Source organism: Momordica charantia, assembly GCF_013281855.1.
Source record: "Momordica charantia cultivar OHB3-1 chromosome 11 unlocalized genomic scaffold, Mcharantia_2.0 BLBB01000011.1, whole genome shotgun sequence".
Classification (NCBI taxonomy): domain Eukaryota; kingdom Viridiplantae; phylum Streptophyta; class Magnoliopsida; order Cucurbitales; family Cucurbitaceae; genus Momordica; species Momordica charantia.
This window is the reverse complement of record NW_028275159.1, coordinates 8769488-8788070: the sequence shown is the minus strand read 5'-3', so window position 1 is coordinate 8788070 and position 18583 is coordinate 8769488. Positions and strand designations below refer to the sequence as shown.

The 18583-nt window shown below is 32.8% G+C and overlaps 2 protein-coding genes across 2 annotated transcripts; both read right to left on the bottom strand.

Annotated features, from left to right (window-relative positions):
- Window positions 1-3247: 3247 nt before the first annotated feature.
- Window positions 3248-6695, bottom strand: LOC111010355 (RmlC-like cupins superfamily protein). Its single transcript, XM_022283726.2, has 6 exons — window positions 6438-6695; window positions 5850-5899; window positions 5696-5734; window positions 5563-5591; window positions 4666-4832; window positions 3248-3935 (listed from the first exon to the last, which is right to left on the bottom strand). The coding sequence occupies exons 1-6, from the start codon at window positions 6551-6553 to the stop codon at window positions 3431-3433; spliced, it is 906 nt and encodes a 301-aa protein (XP_022139418.1). The 5' UTR covers window positions 6554-6695; the 3' UTR covers window positions 3248-3430.
- A 4010-nt stretch (window positions 6696-10705) lies between these two features.
- SVL1 (SHV3-like 1) lies at window positions 10706-18063 on the bottom strand. Its single transcript, XM_022283725.2, has 9 exons — window positions 17770-18063; window positions 17120-17416; window positions 16320-16435; window positions 15662-16163; window positions 15130-15168; window positions 14717-15001; window positions 13761-13903; window positions 11921-12407; window positions 10706-11276 (listed from the first exon to the last, which is right to left on the bottom strand). Exons 1-9 carry the CDS (start codon window positions 17909-17911, stop codon window positions 10966-10968), a joined length of 2322 nt encoding a protein of 773 aa, XP_022139417.1. The 5' UTR covers window positions 17912-18063; the 3' UTR covers window positions 10706-10965.
- Between the last annotated feature and the right edge of the window lie 520 nt (window positions 18064-18583).

Below are 18583 nucleotides of genomic sequence, written 5' to 3'. Positions count from 1 at the left end.
ACTAGAAAAAACTTTTTAGCTATTTACAAATATATGAATTAAAAATTATGTTAATGTTATTTTTTAATTAAAATAATATATTTTATTTTATTACTATTTTATTGATAGCAAATGCTTTTTATCATTTATATTATGTCAAAGAGAATCGATCAACAGTAACTGATATATATCTCCAATCAAGAATTACACTTTTTATCGAGTAATTTCTAAGTTTGAGGAGTGTTCTACTCATTAATTTCATTTCTGCAATTTAATAAACAATATTGAATTCCTTGATTTTCATTCCAAACGAGACCTTAAATCTTAAACTCTATTCTAAAACAACATTTTTGTCTTTGGCATTAATGTTTTTATGGGTCAATTCAATAATGTTTCTTTCCTGTCTTTGTTTCTCATTTTCAATTTTTTAGAAATTAAATGTTTGGTAACTGTTTCTATTATTAAGAAACGTTTTTTAAATTATGTAGAAATTTTGGAAAACAACACCATCACATTTTAAGTTTTTTTTTTTTTTCAAATCATAGGTAAAATATTAATTTGTCATTTATATATATAAAATACATCATAAATATAAAAAACAATTTAAAATTTTAATTTTCATATAAAACTTCTACTTTTTTTAATTAGGAATTTGAAAGAAACAAGAACCGCTAGAAAAACAATTTTATTTTTCTGGATCGAGAATGCAAAAATATGGAAAAAGAAACAAAAGATACATATATCTACGTAAACATGTGTTTGAAGCAACATATTATAGATTAGATGTTGCTTTTTCAAATGGATTTGGGTCGTGTTTGAGATTGATTTTCTGAAAATATGAAACATTTTCTTACAAACTTTTAAAAGTTATCATTTTATCATCACATATCCACAGTAAAGTTTTCAAACAATGTAATTCACAATCCATCTCATTTCATCAGTTTTTTTTTTTTTTTGTTTTAATTAACTTGTTGCTTCTACTCTATTTAATTTGTTATAAATTGATTTATTTTTACCTCTTTTTATTTAAATAGAAATTACATTTTGTTCTATACAATTTTTATAGCAATTATTTTTCTTCATCTTTTATCAAATAATTTAGAATAAACAATATGTAATTTGTAATTTAAATAAACATCCTTAAAAATTTTGAGATTAAATATCAACCCAACATTATACATACAATTGAAATATTAGGCATATTTTTGGTCATTATAGCTAAATTTTAAAAACTTTGTTTATACCAAAATATGACCTTTCTGTGAACACGTGCGAGGTAGTTTAGATCGAGCTCCACTCTAATGCTCATGTTAATAAGAATTTGACCTATAGCTCTCAAGACGATGAATTAGATTGCAACATACCTATTCACGAGAATGAATGTCTATTTATAGGAGAGAGATTGTGGGTCTCACACCTATGGTCTGTTTAATTGTTTTCGGAATTAGTTAGGCAATTACAAACGGTTGCGGGAGTTACTTCAGCATAAGTCTAGTGGTTATAAGCTATTAGCAAGGTTTCGAGCTATATGAATGCACCCTGGCCGAGCTTAATAGCTCATCCATGATGTATTTTCGAAGGAAATGATAGATCACGTGAGATGGTCCTTACGTAGTAGTAGGTCATATTTTGTCCTCCAACAAACTTAGTACTAATTTACCAAACGCTATAATTTTTTGTGTTTAAAATAAAAACACAACTCCCACCTTGTATTTCACTATTTTGTTATCTACTTTTAAATGATATTTTCAAAATCTAAACCAAAATTTTAAAACTAAAAAAATTAGTTTTTATTTTTGGAATTTGACTAAATATTTAAATATTTTTCTAAAGAACGTGAAAAGTATATTAAAAAAAAAACAATGAGAAATCAAGTATAATGTCTAAAAACAGAAAACAAAAAATAAAAATTATTAAACGGAACCTAATTTTAATATTACTCCTAGTTTTCTTAAAAGCTATTGACAGCAAATATTTTAGCACCTATACCAATCTAAAACTAAGTCTTAGGCTCATTGTTTAATGATTAGCAAAAACATTGGTAAATAATAAAAATAGTCTAAAGATTTAAAATGAAAAAAATCATGGAGTAAAATAGAATTAATAAATTTGGTAAAGTTGGGGACCAACAAACAAAACAATAATCACCCTCCCTTTTTTATTTCACTTTGCATTTATACCCATTGCCCACTTTATCCAATCAAAGTTAGCAACATCAATTATTGCTTTGGTCCACTCAAATGGGAGGACCAAAATTAAAAGGAGATAGAATAAATAATTTTCAAATTTATCCTTTCAATTATAATTTTTTAATGTCAATTATCGATAATTTTTCATAAATACCTTTTGATTAGAAATATATGTCAATGATTCTTTATTTAAACGATGACATATTTGATAATGATTTTAGTTTTAATTGTTTATGTTTATGGTTATGTTTTATTTTATTTTATTTTTCACTTAAAACAATAATTACATTCACCTTCTCAAAATAATTTTGAAATCTTAAGAACTACATTCTAAAAATCAAAATCAAAATCCGAAAAATACATGCTTAAGTTTTCAAAACATGGCAATGAAAATTGTTAAAAATATTTATTAAAAAAACAAACAATTAATTAATGAACCCTTGGTTTTTAAAATACACATTAAAAAATAAAATAAAAATCTAATGGGTCCTATTGGAGTTTTTTAATTAATATAAATCACTAGAGAAGATTTTTCTCTTTAATATAGCAAGCAAACGTAAAGCAACACTCAAATATATAATAATATTAAGATTTTTACATATTTGAATAATAATAAAATTTTAAAATAAAATAAAATAAAATACATCACATCACATTTTGGAGTTAAAAGAAATCCCTTCAACCATAATCAAAGAATTTTGTTGGCTCTTATTATCATGCTTCCCTTTTGTGATTGGATTTGAAAAAATAAGTCAAGTGGGAAAAAAATCAGCTACCAAATTGCAATTAGAAATAATTTTATTTGTTTCTCTAGTTTTAAAAAATTTCAATTTACTCTATTATATTTTAATATTTTTTAATTCAACTATTTCTATTAGTAAATCTTAAAACCAGCTGATGGTAGATTTTCATGACATTATACTTAGTGAATTGATATAAATTTAAAAGATAAATTAAACAGACTCGTTATAAATTTGGAGGATATAAAAACCTTTTTATCTCGTACCTGACCTAATTCAAATTTTATGTCATGTAAGCTTATCATCGACCTATTTTAACCGTCAACAATGAGAATGATATAATTAAAAAATGTTAAAACATATGCGGCTATATTGAAACTTTTTCAATTACAAGAATAAGATTGAAAGAACACCCAAACACGAGGGATTACTAAAACATATATTTTGCCTTTCGATCAAGGGAAAAGGAATGATCCTATGAACAATGATTTGATTTTTTTTTTAAGAAGAAAAAAATAAAAGTTAGAACCCAAGAGTAAGTGCAGCTTCTGATCTCCAATGCCTTGCTTTCTCAAACCCATTAGTAAAGTTATCAAAATCATCAATAGTTTGGTCAATTTCTTCTTGAGTGTTCATCACAAATGGCCCAAATTGCACAACAGGCTCACTCAATGGTTCACCTCCAACCAAAACAAACCTCAGAGGCTTGCTTGACTTGTTCCAGACCTCTAAACCGTCCCCGAAACCGAGCAGCAGAAGGTTATGAGCCATCGCGGGCGCCGACTTTGAGCTCCCAAACACACCTTCGCCTTCTAGAACGTAAACAAACGCATTCCAGGACGACGGGATCGGGTGTTGGAGATGAGCTTTTGGGTTGAGAGTGAAGTCCAAGTACATGGTTGGAGTTCTTGTGTATATTGGTGATTTTGCTCCCAATGCCTCACCAGCTATGACTTTCACTCTCACTCCATCTTTTGAAGCTTCTGGGATTTCCTTGCTTGAAACTTCTTGGTAATTTGGTTCAATCCTGAAAAAGAGAGAGAAAAAAAGTTGAGAGAATTGTTAAAGAGGCTTGTGGGGCAGCTATGAGAACACAAGTCAAAAATCCAACTAGCAAATGAGATTTTACATCCTTTTCGATTGAAATGTCTAACATCATAATTACTCCTTTTAAAATTTAGACAGTCTATACTCGATATCATCTATCGAATGAATATAACTATCTTTCTAAATTACGAGTATCCCAACTACATGTGACGTTATCGAACCGACCATTGAACCATATTCTTCGTCCACGAAGCTCTAACTCTTTGGGATTACAAGTAGCAAGCATGTCTAAAAAAGTGTTAAGACAGCACAGCACGGCACAACAAATATCTTTGCAAGATTCATTCACAAGCAAAAGGCAGGTTTGTTGAGAGGCTGATCATTGATCAACATACAAAGTGTGCTTTCACTCAAAAGCACCTTTAAAGAAAGGATCAATCATGAAAAATCATAGTAGTTTGTGAAAAAAGCATAAAAAGAACTCCCAAGGGGTGACCCACATGGCAAGCGCTCGAGATGTCTAGAGAAAGATATCATCCAAGGTTCGAGAGTACTAAATAATTTAAAACCCTTGTTATCTCCAGAAGCTGGCTTCGAAGTGAGCAAAGTCACCTCAAAAACAAGTGAGGGTGGACAGCCAAGTATAATGCAAGAAACGAGTCGCTCGATATCCGAGTTATAAAGATAAAGAGAAAAGGGGTGGTTCTTACATTTTATTCTTGGAAGAGAGGTTGATCCAAAGCTGGAGGCCCTTTTGGGTGCCTTGGGATGCAGGCATTTCTGAATGAACAATCCCTCTTCCTGCAGTCATCCACTGTATGTCACCTGCACCAATTGTTCCCTTGTGGCCTTCAAAATCTTCATGGGTCACACTTCCCTGTGGACCCAAAAAACAGAGACCAATCAATGGGTTTTGTCCACTCTCAAGCAAGACCCCACAACTAAAATACTGTTTCTTAGAAGTTGTTTTCTTTTAGTTTGTTTCTATGTATAATACAAGTTTTTTAAATAGTCCCCGAAAATGGCACAGTGGCAAGGGCCTTAGACCTTATGGTATCATCTATTGCGAGGTCTTGGGTTCAAACTCTATGTTGGTTACTGTGTTTTTCAGCTCAGGCAATGAGTCCCAATTATAGGGATCCACGACGTAAGCGATATGGTATCGATTTCGGGAAATAAGAAAAAAGTTTTTTCTTTTCAAATTGAAGTAGGGGTTTGTGAGTAGTTTTTTTTTTTTTGCTTCTTCCCACTGTTTCCTTATCAAGTTATCATAATTCAGTAAAACCATTTATAAAGAAAAGCAATCACTCTGGTTAACTGAAAGGCTTTTTTACCAATAAAGTTGCAGAGAGAGATATCAGTCCACTTGATTTCTTATTTCTTCCTTTCTTTTTTTTTTGTTTGTTTGTTTGTTTATGTTGAAGAAAAGGACCTTTAATAGCACTTTTCCTTTAACATTACATTTTCTTTTTAAAAAAAATCAACAGTTTTCAATGAAAATAGGCCTAAACATGAAGCCCAAAACATTTTTAATGAAATATAAAATCATAAAGTCATCAAAATAGACCTAAGAAAGTGTATTTTGTTGTATAATCTATTGGCCATACCTGTAACATGTAGGTCACTGTCTCAAATCCTGTTCCAACTCAAAGAATTATAACAAAATTAGTATAATGTATTAGCCTTAACCATCACATAAAACAATCAAAATAGCAGTAATTGAACATTCATATTCCAAACCTCTGTGTGGATGATCAGGAAATCCAGCTGGGGCAGTAACTGCAAAGTTCAAGAACCAAATAATATAAGAATCATATATGTCATTGCTAAAAACTCCATTCAATCTAAACATAAAAAAAGGGGAAAATATATATAGAGAGAGAGAGAGACCCACCTGAAAATTCATCCAAAACCAGAAAAGGGTCAAAATATTTCAGCTCAAACCTGTGCAAAAGACACCATTAAACCAAACCAGATAAGCCAGGAAGACCCTCCACGAACTAATTCAAATGGTACATTTAAGGACAGAAAACACTGAAAAGAGACAGAACCCATGATTCAAACTGGCCTATCAAGTTTTTTTCTCTCCAATAGAAGAACCTCCACTTAACAAATTCAAAAATGGCACATTATAAGGATTAAAGAAAACTAGAAACAGAGAGAGACCCATGATTCAAACTGCAAACATTTGTCAACCCATCAATTTTTTTCTCTCCAATAATAAGAATCTCCACTAACTAATTCAAATGGTACATTCCAAGGATAAAAAAATTAAACTATAAAATACAGAGAGACCCATGATTCAAACTGCAAAAATCTCAAAACCCATCAAGTTCTCTCCAATAAGAAGAACCTCCACTAACTAATTCAAATGGTGCATTCTAAGGGCATAAAAAACTAGAAACAGAGACCGACCCATGATTCAAATCACAAAAATCTCAAAACCCATCAAGTTCTCTCCAATAAGAACAAGTTTTAGTACCTTCCAATGCTCCTTCTAACAATGGCGCCCAATCCTTCATGCTGGGGCCTGGCCAGAAACTTTCTGGCCACCAGGCGGGGCTCTGCAACAGCGCTGTGACTCTCTTTCTCCGGCATTTTTCTTCTTCAGCTTGGAAACTAACTTGGAATGCAAGATTTGACGAAGATGAAATGAATTTATAACGAACGCGGAAGAGAGATATTGAAAGCTTGGAAAGTCAAAGAGGGGGAAATTAAAGAAGTGGGTTGCCAAAAAAGACTGATGGGTTAAAATATGATATGAAAGGGCTGAATTTGATGGGGGATTTTGGGAGTTTGCTTCGGTTCATGGGACTCTCTCTCCCCCTTTTCTTGGTTTACTGTGCGAAAGAACGTCATCTTGGCGTTGTCATGACTCATCAGAGTTCCAAGTTCTAGCCCTTCATCTTGGGCCAATTTTTTGTTTAAAGTATTGGTTTAGGCACTTCAAAGTTTAATATCTTTCTAATTTGATCCAAGAAGTATCAACTTTTTTTTCCCTATTGAATTTGAATGAGATTTGGATTTAGTTTTTGTGGGCAAAATTAATTATTTATTATTGGAGAACCGTGAACGGAAAGGATAATCTACCTGAGTAGAATTTAAGTGTTTCAATAGTAACTGACTCCTTCTGATATTCATAGGTTAAATTTTTATAATATAGTAATATTCTAAAAAAAATGTAAAGTACAAAATAGTTTGTTTTTTTTTCTTTTGATTAAAATATAAATTTAGTCTTTGAACATTTAAGATGGTGTCTTCTTGAATTTAAATATCTGAAATGTTGTATTTAATAGAATATAGATCTCTAACCTATTAAATATATTTTTTAAAAAAATTCATTAACTTATTGATAAAGAATTGAAAACTCAGAGTTCTGGTGAATACAAAATTCAATTTATGTCTAAACGATTTGTGAATTTTAGAAAATATAATAAATGTCTTAATAGACATAAAATTAAAATTTTATAGACTCGTTAGGCCCTTAAAGTTAGAGACTTGTTAACTTAAAGTTAGAAACCAATTGACGGGTTTGGGCACTCTTCTTCAGAATTCTACTAGTAGAATAAAGGCAACTTGCTCGCAATTTCTTCTGATTCCTTACTTGGGGGAGTTTGTTTGGCTATATCGCTTAATTGTCCTTACCTAATTGTTGAATCAGACTCTCCAATTGCAATCAAATTTTTAAGGGTTATCTTATCTCTCTTGGTGGTGAAAGCTCTTCGATATTGGATGTCAGAAATCAGACAAGTTCCTTTGTCTCTTTTTCTTACGGCATATTCCTCGAATTAATTCTCTTGCGAAATATCAGGTAAGGAATGCTTCTTACGAGTTCTTGGTTCAACAACTTCCCCTATCTCTACTAATGTAGCCACATGACATCCATCGAAACCTTAATCTTTAAAGGTTGATACATTAAACTTGTAATTTAGGACCAAATTTAAAATAGGAACACACTTTTGAGATCATAAGTCAAAAATATATTTTGACGCCAAATTATTTTATTATAAATCCCATTTTGAGAGCCTTATGCCGTGTTTTTGGTTGGTGGCATGGAAAATACCTAGGAATCCTCTCTTGGGTCCCACCTTTCCCACCTTTTCCCATGTGGATAACTTAAAAAAAGCCCAAAATTCAAATTTAATTCCAAAGATTTCTAAAATTACACCAGGGTCCCTTGGCCCGAGCGTCGTTTCTTAGTATTTCACTCCTAAAAATTTAGACCACGTTTATTTATCTGCAATCGTAATGGAAAGCAAATCGTAATGAAAATCAATTGTAATGAAATAAATCGGAATCGTAATGTTATTCAATTGATTTTGTTTACCATAAATTTTTTGAAATCGTAATCAGAATTTCTTTGATGTTGTTTACTAAAACTGTCTGGAATCGGAATCGGTAGATATATAACAATTACTAATATACCACTTTCTCTTTTTCAAATTGTGTTCATCTTTTTTAAATTACAATAATAATAAATTTTAATTTAATTTATTACTATATTATTGATAGTAAATATTTTTTATTATTACCATTTATCTAATATTAATAGAATAATTAAAACAAAATTACATCAAATCAAATATTTTGTAGTAGAACCAAAAAATTTTAGTATAACGTATTATTAAGTTTTATTATTCTAATATTTAAAAGTAATAATATCTATTTAAAAAATTTATTGATATTAATTAATATTAATTTATCATATTATATAATAAAATTACACCAACTAATAAAAATTGGAATATAAATGGGGAAGAAATTATAAAAATATATAAGAAAAAACTAATTAAAAATTATATGTATCTAATCGAGGATGAGAAAGAAGGGGTAAAAGTGGTACATTAATTACAATATATATACGGGGTCCACGAAGTAGGGAATGTGAACGGGATTGATAGGGGTTGTAGGAGTGTAATGGGATTATAACCTTTTATGTAATGGGATTACAAAGTTTGAGGTGGGTCCCACAATTTGATTACATCCCTGTAATTTGGTAAACACTATCAAAGGGAATCAAAGTTTTCATTACGATTGATTAATTACGATTGCGGATAAGTAAACGGGTCCTTATTGTATATGTAAAAATTTATATACAATATGTAGTAAAAATTTAACTGGTTGTGGGGGAGTTTGAGTCAACGTTACACAGTTAATAAAAAGCATTGATTCAAACACTTACGAATTTCAAGAAACAAATAAAATTTTTACTACATATTATATATAAATTTTTACGTACACGAGATTTTTATGAGTGAAATACAAAGAAATTGGCCCTGGACCAAGAGACCACTGGTGTATTTTTTTGAGATGACGAGATTTCAATTTTACAATAAAAAAAAATCTTATCGGTGATATTTTGTTAATATTTTTATATTTTCTCGATTGTTTTGTAATACTATAAAATGTGACTCGCTCGTATTAATGTCGAATCTGTAAACATTGTGATAGAAAATTATGATGGCTGAATTTGACTATGTTTTAATTTATGATATTTGGTTGGCCTACAAAACTTTTCTGTTCTTCTCATTAGTTTCTAGGCAATTCTAAGGAAAGTCCCATTGTAATCAATTCAAATTAAGAAGAAAATTTTTACCTCATGAAGACTATATTTAGTGGATACCTCACAGTTTTTTATTTTATTTTATTCTTTTTTTTTAAAGGTTGAACTAGACAAGAGAGATTTGAACTCTATCATATATATTTTGAGGGATTTATATATAAAGCATAGAATAAATACTTATTTTCAAGTATAGTAATGAGTTTTATAATTTCACAAAAATATTACTATTAAAATTAAAGTCAAACTGAAATGTAATATAAAATACACTTAAAGTCAAACTCATGCTATATTTGAAAAAAATATATATTAAAGATGTATTATTAATTTTATGCTATGAAGTAAAAATTCTCTATTTTTTTTATTAATTAAAAAAAATTTTAGAACACACAATATTAGATGGGGATTTAAATTTTAAACCTTCCACATCCAGGGAGGGGTAGAAAAGATAGTTTTGTTTTAAATTAACAAAATTTTGCTAGTTAATGAACCCTAAATTGTGAGAAATTACAATAGGTAACCCTAATCATGACATGGTTTTTTTTTGGAATATAACTTTTGATTGTTTTATTTGAATTTGAATATTATTCAAATTAAGCCCATTATTTATTGAAATTATCTCCATTGATTTTTATCATATTAACTAAGATTATCCAAATAGTAAACAATAAAATGGTCTTTGTGTTGCACAACATATCATTATTCATTAGCCCAATAGAAGGGATAAAAAAGAAATCTAGAAACGTTTTGGATTTTGACTGAGTCGTTTGGTAATGTTCTCATTTTTTTTTTTTAAATAAAGAAAAATAAAATTGTATGACCATTAACATTCATAGATTCAATAATGATAAAACAAAATTTGTATTTACATTGGAGTAAATTGAAAATATAAACTAGAAATAAAAAACTTGTCTTGGTTATTTCCAAAATTTATATACAATTTTGAGAATGTTTTTGAAAAATGGAAAACAGAAAATATAAATAATAGTTAAATTTCTTAATAAAATTAAAAACAAAAACCAAAAAACAAGAACGTTAACCAACATGTATTGGATCCCAATTTGTAAAATATTTGGCTGAATGCTGCATTATCCTTTGCTTCAAAGCTAAAGTGAAAGTTTCAAACATTTTGGATAAACACAACACAAAAAAAAAAAAAAAAAAAATCACAAGCAAAAAAACTTACAAAGTTTACAACAGACAAAAAGAGCAAAGATTGGCTTTGGCTACAAATACACAGTCAATCCATCATGAATGAACCCTCTTTCAAGAATACGTTTTCAACATGGGGGGAGCAACTAAAAACATACCTACAGACAGGAAAGTTCAAAGAATTAAATACCGATTTCGCGAAAGAATTTGGACTACCAAGTTGAAGTTCAGTTCTAAAGAGCAACAAGGATCCGAGATTTACAGTAGAGACGATCACGAGCACCCGCTGCTATCTTTCTCAGAATGGAAGAAGAGCAATGAGAAGCATGGCAAGGTTCAAGAGGAAGAAGCCTGTACCAGCTCCAAGCTTGGGCTGTCCATTGCGTGTAGGTGGAGGTGCTGCTGTAGAGCCACCTCCTCCCGCAGCAGGTGGCGGAGCTCTGCTCGCGACCTGAGGTAATGGTGGCTCAGCTACGTCTTTGTCGTCCAGAACAGGGCTCGGAGCAACCTTTGGAGGCATGTACTCGGCAGTAACCAGTTGCAACAAACTACCAGGTTCGACAGGGCTCATGTAAGAAGGTGTTGGTTTCATACTTAAACAGTGGTTCTCTGCATTTAGTTTGAGACAACTATGTCAGTGAACAGGCTCAAAAAACAAAATTCTGATAACATCAAGTAGTTGTAGCTGAAATTTTCTGCACGATGCGCGTGTAGCAAATAGACCAATGAAAGTTAAATGCATTGATATCGACATTTAGCAACGCCTCGAAAATCCTACTGATATGATCCCTCTTATTTACGTCCAGTCAGCTAAAAAACTGGAAGGAACATACAGTACTGAGGCGTAGAGTACTGAATACAGAGGGTAAGGTTGGATACTAAAATGTACTAAAAAAAAGAAAGGTTAAATATGGTTGAAGATCATGAGTGGATTTTGAAAGAGAACTTCAGTAGACCTCGTATCGATTTTAAAACTAAAACTCAGAACATAATATATAATTTCTTGCAACCAACTAGATATGAACAACCGATTCCTGACGATCATAGCCTTTCTTGCGAAACACTTCTGGAGGTAAAAATAGTCAATCTATGAATTTGAACTAGAAGTGTAATCCTACTAATCTAATCCAGCTAAGGCGAAAAATCAAATTTTCCAGAGAGAAGCAATTGGATTACCACATTTGATGAACTAGTAGAGCAAAAACTTGCAATTGGAAGCAAATTAATCGATCTACTCGAAGGAAGGTGCTTACTTTTATATCTAGCAGACGTCTTTGGAAAGTCGGTGATGACTCCATCGATGTTGGCTCCCATAACATATGAGTTGATCTCTACTGTTGCATCTGAAAAGAAATCCCATGCTTGAGAGACAAACTCATTGCTGAAGGATTCCACATATACAGAGAGATTAGATGATTTCAGCTTCTTCACAACATTTGTAGATCCAGTGAGAAATAGCTGATTCACAGGAAAGACAGAGGTCTTGCTGATAACCACAGAGTCGGCAAAATTCTTGATGTCCTCAACAGTTGAATTAAGCACATTACTAATTGACTCGTCCACATCATAAACAAGCTCGTAATTTTTATTTTCCTGTTTAAATTTTATTAGAACAGCACTATTTGGGGATTCAATCATCACTTTCAGGGCTGTCTGATTATCATAACCAGCTTTGCTCAAGGAATCTAAGACCACATCAGTTACACTAAAACCCTGCTCCTCAGCTAGGTAGGCTGCATTCTGGGAAACAAAATAGACAATATATCCTCAATATAAATGAACAGAATGAGAACTGACATGTTTGAATAGCATGATAGATTTTGAAGCTTGCAGCACACATCGTAAATAAAGAAAGATTGAATACTTAAAACACTATATCAAATGCTAACCAAAAATATGTATTGATGGAAGAGAGAAGTATCAGAAGGAAGACATCACGCAGGAAAATCACTCCTAGTGTCGAACATGAAACATCAATGTCGTCTTCTTAAAACAGTAAATGATGATTGACAAACAGAAAGCTGCGAATGTTTGCTATACTGCTATCAGAAGCAACGATGAAGAAGTAAATGTAACAAAAAGAACAACAAAAAACTGTTGTGGGGCTAGAATCAGGATAAGCATAGGTGACTATTTGAGGAGATACTTGATGGTCCTTTGTTAGGGGAAAAATTGTTAGGATGTGAACATAGCCCCACTCAATTTGAAGTAAGGAAGACCCTAGGTATATAAATAAGGACGCCATCCAGTTAAGGCTCCCGTTTGGGTAGACATCCAAAGTAAAACCTTGCATGTTTAGACCTAAATGGACGCTAGACAATATCATGCCATTATGGAAATATGGAGAGGTTTGTGATCCTATCATTCTATGAAAAAATTAATTTCCCAGCAACGAAAAATCAAATGGCTATGACATATTTAATTAAAAAATAGATAAGCATTTAGTTGGATAGCAGAATGTCTTATGATTCATTCCCTTCAAAAAATCTCCCCGAGTTTTGTGATTCAATTGACTAAAGGATTCCTTAGTTCAGTAAATTTTCAGAAACTATTCTTCCCTTAGATCCAACTACTCTACACTTGCAGTATAGATTGATCAGAACAATTTTCTGTTTTGTGTAACTTTGTGGTTCTCCCTATCAACAGAGTTAATACTCTAAAAGACTTACTTCACAAATCTATGTTTCACCCAACTGACAAGACCAATGATAATGGTAATCATTTGAATAAAGAGGAACAGGAAAATAAGATCTGGCAGAAACAACGACAATTTTTTGTCTGGCCCTGTGCTAAATGACACAAGGTGTTTTGGATCAAGCAATATTTTTCAGGGCTAGGAAGCTATGAAAAGGTTAGTTTCCCACTCCGAGCCTCACAGTATAGTGTTCATTCCTTAGTACAATCTAGTTGTCCCATGTATTCAAATTTCCATCCTTAGCACAATCTATTTTGTCCATTACTCACAGATTCGCAATCAAATCCCTTCCTTTACGCAAGATATGGTAGAGCAGGTGATTATAATTTCATATTCATATACCAAAGATCTTAAACACGTACTGTATTTAGTTAAGAAAAAAAAAAAGCAACCCTCACCTCAATTTTGATCAAGACACCAGAAAGAGTGCTTGCATTCTTTGCCAAGGCCAAGAAATCAGGTAGCGTTAGAAATTTCCCACTGTTTCGGAACCTTGGATTTCGAAACAACAAGAACCTTGAAAAGGGGTTCAATATTGACGCTGCAGTTGAAATCAAATGGTAAAAACGTTAGCATTTCAAGCTAATCCTTGCACCATTGTTTCTAGACATGCTAGTCAGATGATCCACACTCATTTCCTCTGAGATGAGAAAATAATGAATGATACAGTCAAGAAGAGACTACTGGTGACATTGTAAAGACCGGCTATGTTCTATTCCACAGAAATGATATACTACTCTCTCTGATAACCAAGTTATCATTTTCTAAAATCATAACCTAAATCAATCATAACTTCACTCTAACAGTTTTTTTTTAATATCCGCGAGTGTCTGGACCAGCTTACGCACACCTCGATTAATCTCACGGGACAACCACCTAACCCTACGACATTTAGTGCTCGGAAACACATAGGAATTATTAATTCTTAAGGTAGATGGCTATCATAACTTCACTCAACAGTTTTACAATGAAAGAAATTGCATACCAGCTTTACCATCACAAGAGCTGTGGCATCACTTTCTGCTTACTCTCCTTAAAGAATTATGCACTTCTTTTACATGTTTTACCCAACATCTTAAGTCATTCACTCAAGCTCAAGATGTTCAAAAGAGCTTAAAGGAAGTGTTTGGTGATCTAATAGAATGAATATCACTTGAAACTTTATATTCTATTTCATTTCAAATGTAATGTAAAAAGCAGCTCATTAAGGACATAACCATATTATAGTCCAATCAACTTTAATCCCAGTGGTTGTAAATAAGCTGAGAGATGGGACCCAAAAAAAAAAAAGGACATGCTGCAAAGGACTAGTTATAAAATAATTATCAAGAAAATGAGAAGCAACTTCACTTACGGGTCAGGGTTTGAATCTCGTCCCATGTTAAGTCAAAAGCAAATATTCCATCATTAGGATTAATTGCGGGGATTTTTTTTGAACGAGTAATGAATGGTGTTTGAAATATTGTTGTGCTATCTATAAGATTAATTGAGCTCATGCAGAATGGTGTTCCATCCTTAGCAATTTGAACAGGACAGTCGAGCACTTCTACACCATCTGAAATAGCATGGGAATATGCCAAGTCTGTACAAGCAGGATAGTCTCCACTAGCTCCAAATTTTGAAATAACCAAAGGCTTGACTGGAAAGGGGGAAAAATATCAAAATTAACGTTAAGAAGTCTCGTGTCAGTTAAAGAAACATTCAGCCTAGCATGAAATTCAAAATTTGAGAATGTTCAGTGGAAATACTATTATAATTCGGGCATACCTCGACTTTTCGCATCCTTACCCAAGTGAGCGAAACAATCTGGACCATCAGAGAAAAAATCTCAATTTGATGAAATTTCAATTATAAATCAAGTAAAGCAGACAACACCTATTGAGTTATCACGCTGAAATAGTAGAGTTATTGCCTTAATTTCAATTCAAATGATTGACACTTGATTGTTTTTGTTCTAATCAATATGACATCGACAAAAATCTCCACGGTTTTAGACTTTTAGTTTATCACTGACTTGAAATTGAGAGATGGTAATTTCCTCCTATATTTCCGTGGATAGTTCAGATGAAAAAGTCAGAATCTACAAAGGATATTATAAATGGAGCTTTTATGGGGAAATAATTTTAGGCTTTTTCTTGAGGTTTCCAAACATTGATGTATCTTAAGCATCTCGTGAGTATCTAGTCTCATGTCGACCCAAAATGGAGCAAAGAAAGATTTCAAGGTATCATCGGATGGGGAGGAAAATGTGAGTAAATTCATGGACATCATATTTATGAGCTGGAATATGATGACTTACCGATAGCTTCCGATGGAGTAATAGGGAAATCAGTCAGCACACCATCAACTGAAAATTGGCCATTGTCAAAGTAAGACAGGTACTCGGTAATTGGATCATAACTGTAGTTGTAGCTTATTGGAAGGTCACTATAGAACTCTGATGCAAAAACTTCCAACTGTTCTTTATGAGCATCCGAAACAAGAGAGGTTTGTGGCTGTAAGTAATTATCGTTACCAATGGGCCATATATAAAACTTAGGAACAATAATTCCAGAAGCAAATGTCTTGATAAAGGTGAGATTGTTTAAGAGAGAACCATATGTCTGATTGGTTGTAATCTCAACATCGTTTGGCCCTAAAGCCCGAAAGATCAACTTTGTTGTGCGAGGATTAAACCTTGCAGCTATACTTCTAAGAAATCCCACCTCTGGTGATGATATATAATTAATAATGATGCGTTTGGATAGAGAAATGACAAAGTTCCTCATGTTCAGCTTTTGTTGGGTGAAGAATGCATCATGCTGCAAAAAGAGTACGAGGGATCAGTAAAGACTATAAAAAGTAAAACCTAACAACTTAGGCAGAGAAGAAGGAAGAACACTAGTGTATGTGCACATAATTTTTGCGGTGCAAAAAAAGTGAGTATATAATTAAAGTAGATTGCACAATACAATTACCTGAACATTCAGCCAAAGTCCTGTTGGCTTGAAATCCATAGCTACGTCTTCGGGAGCGAGAATTGGAAACCCATTGCCATCAAACTTATTACTTCGAGAATAGATAGCTTGAGTAACTGCCCAGTTAAATCCACTTGTCAGGAAATTTTACAGAAATCTTATATCACAGTTAACAATGGGTCAACTTGACAATGGTTGTAGAAAATTAGAAATTTTTTCTTTATCGTCAACATTAAGTTCAATGTTGAAATTGACCCCGGATGCGTTGTCTTACATGTGATGATTGGCTAGAGAGTTGGTTTCTTGAGGATTGATATATGTTCACTGAAATAAAAGTAACTATACAGTATTTAAAGGTTACAAATAAATTTTAATTTGTAGAACATGTTTTCTGAATCAGACAAAGTAATTTTCTTTTGTTTAAAAAAACACAAAAACCATTTTCAAATGCAGCTCCCTCAGTCACCGAGATAGACAAGCAAAAGCGTGAGTCGTATAAACATGGGTTGGGTTCCAAATTTTCCAAAATAGAACCCTCGTTTTAAAACTCTGAAGTGCTTAAATTGAAATGTAGTAATCCACTAGATTTTGTTAATTATGTCGAACAGCTACATGCAATGCTTAAAAGAGGAAGCAAATATACAAGGAGGATCAGAAAAATAGAGAACCGTATTTGACTCTTACAAATTCTGAGTTTTTCAGTTCCAACAGCCAGAAGCATAAAACATAATAAATGATAAGATAAATATAAAAACAGAGAAAGAAGAAAAGTGGGGAAAGTGTTGACAAATTGAACTTACCAGAAACATTCCCTAGATCTTGGGCATTGAAATCGACCGTAAACAATCCCTCAGTACGAACTCCATTAACAAGATAGACATTGGAGAGGTTCGCCCCCAGAATGCTTGCAGCGTTAGTACAATTGTCAAGCAACAGATCAGGGAGACAAATTCCAACTCCATCTTTAGTTAATTGCACATCACACCATAAGATCACATCAGGGACACTAACCATCAATGCCAGATTGTAGGCATTTGAGCTTGAATCAGGAAACAGCCCTGAAAATCCACCACGAGCCACAACAAAAGGAGGATCTCCTGCAAAACCAAAACCCAAGCATTAAGCTCACAGCACCAGCAGCGCCTAAGAGAACAAATTCAAACCTAACAGCAGGCAAATGAGTCAATGACCATCTGAAATGCACTGGAAGATTTTCCAAACTCAAAATCTTCTGGTTCAAACCCGAAGTTATTAACGAAATACTAATTGAGTTAACAGCCACTTCACCAAAACACTTCCGACTCCGTTTCTAACTTCTTTCAACGCAACAAGAAAATTAAGCTTCCTCCTCCAAACAAATTCACAGAGAAAAAAAACCAAAAACGAAAAAGACGACGAGATAACCAAAACCGTGCAAACCTCGGGAGATAGAGACGAGCGCTACACTCACCAGTGAGAGTCTGCCATGGGGAGGTATTGTTAGATCCCTGACCAGAGACCAGCACCACGAACGAGTGAAGAAGCAGGGGAAACAGCAGAACCAGAGTGCGAGAAGCAGCACACATTGCCGGAAACTTCCTCCAGCTACTCATCGGAGCTCAGGTGAACTACGGGACAGCTCCGCCGGCAAATCCACGGCGGTTGATTGGAAGAAAATGGTGAGATCAGTGGATTAGCCGAGCACAAAGTTAGAGAGACAAATGGAGGAGGGAGAGAGAGAGAGAGGAGTTTGAGCAGAGAAGCTTTACAGGCCAGCTTTTTATATTTTTGGTAATGGTTTAATTTTAAAAAATATTATCATTGATTTTTAATTTTTAATTTAATTAATGGAAGCCGGTGCTTGTTTTTTGATTGATAGTTCCCACGTTGAACCTCGAAAGATTATTCAACTCGGCTTAATTTTAGCCGGCTCAGCTCCGAATAAGCCGCTCGCACGGGACGTAACCAAGCCAAATATCTGTCTTAATTGTAAGAAATATCAAGATTTTTATTTTCTCTTTATAATTTGGTCTGTTTAGATTTATCTTCAATTTAATTTTTATAATTTGGCCAAACGTGGTAAATTATGTATGTCGTTATTATGTTGACATTTTTTTAATGTGGAAATCAACATATTTTCTAATTGTAACTAGCATTGAAAGGAAATAAAAGAAAGTATTTGAGATTTTCACGGGCGTACAATTTTTTTCACGGATGATTTGTAAAGTTTAACAAAATTATAGAGATCAAATTAAAAGTTTTAAAGGTAGAACCAATTTGAAATT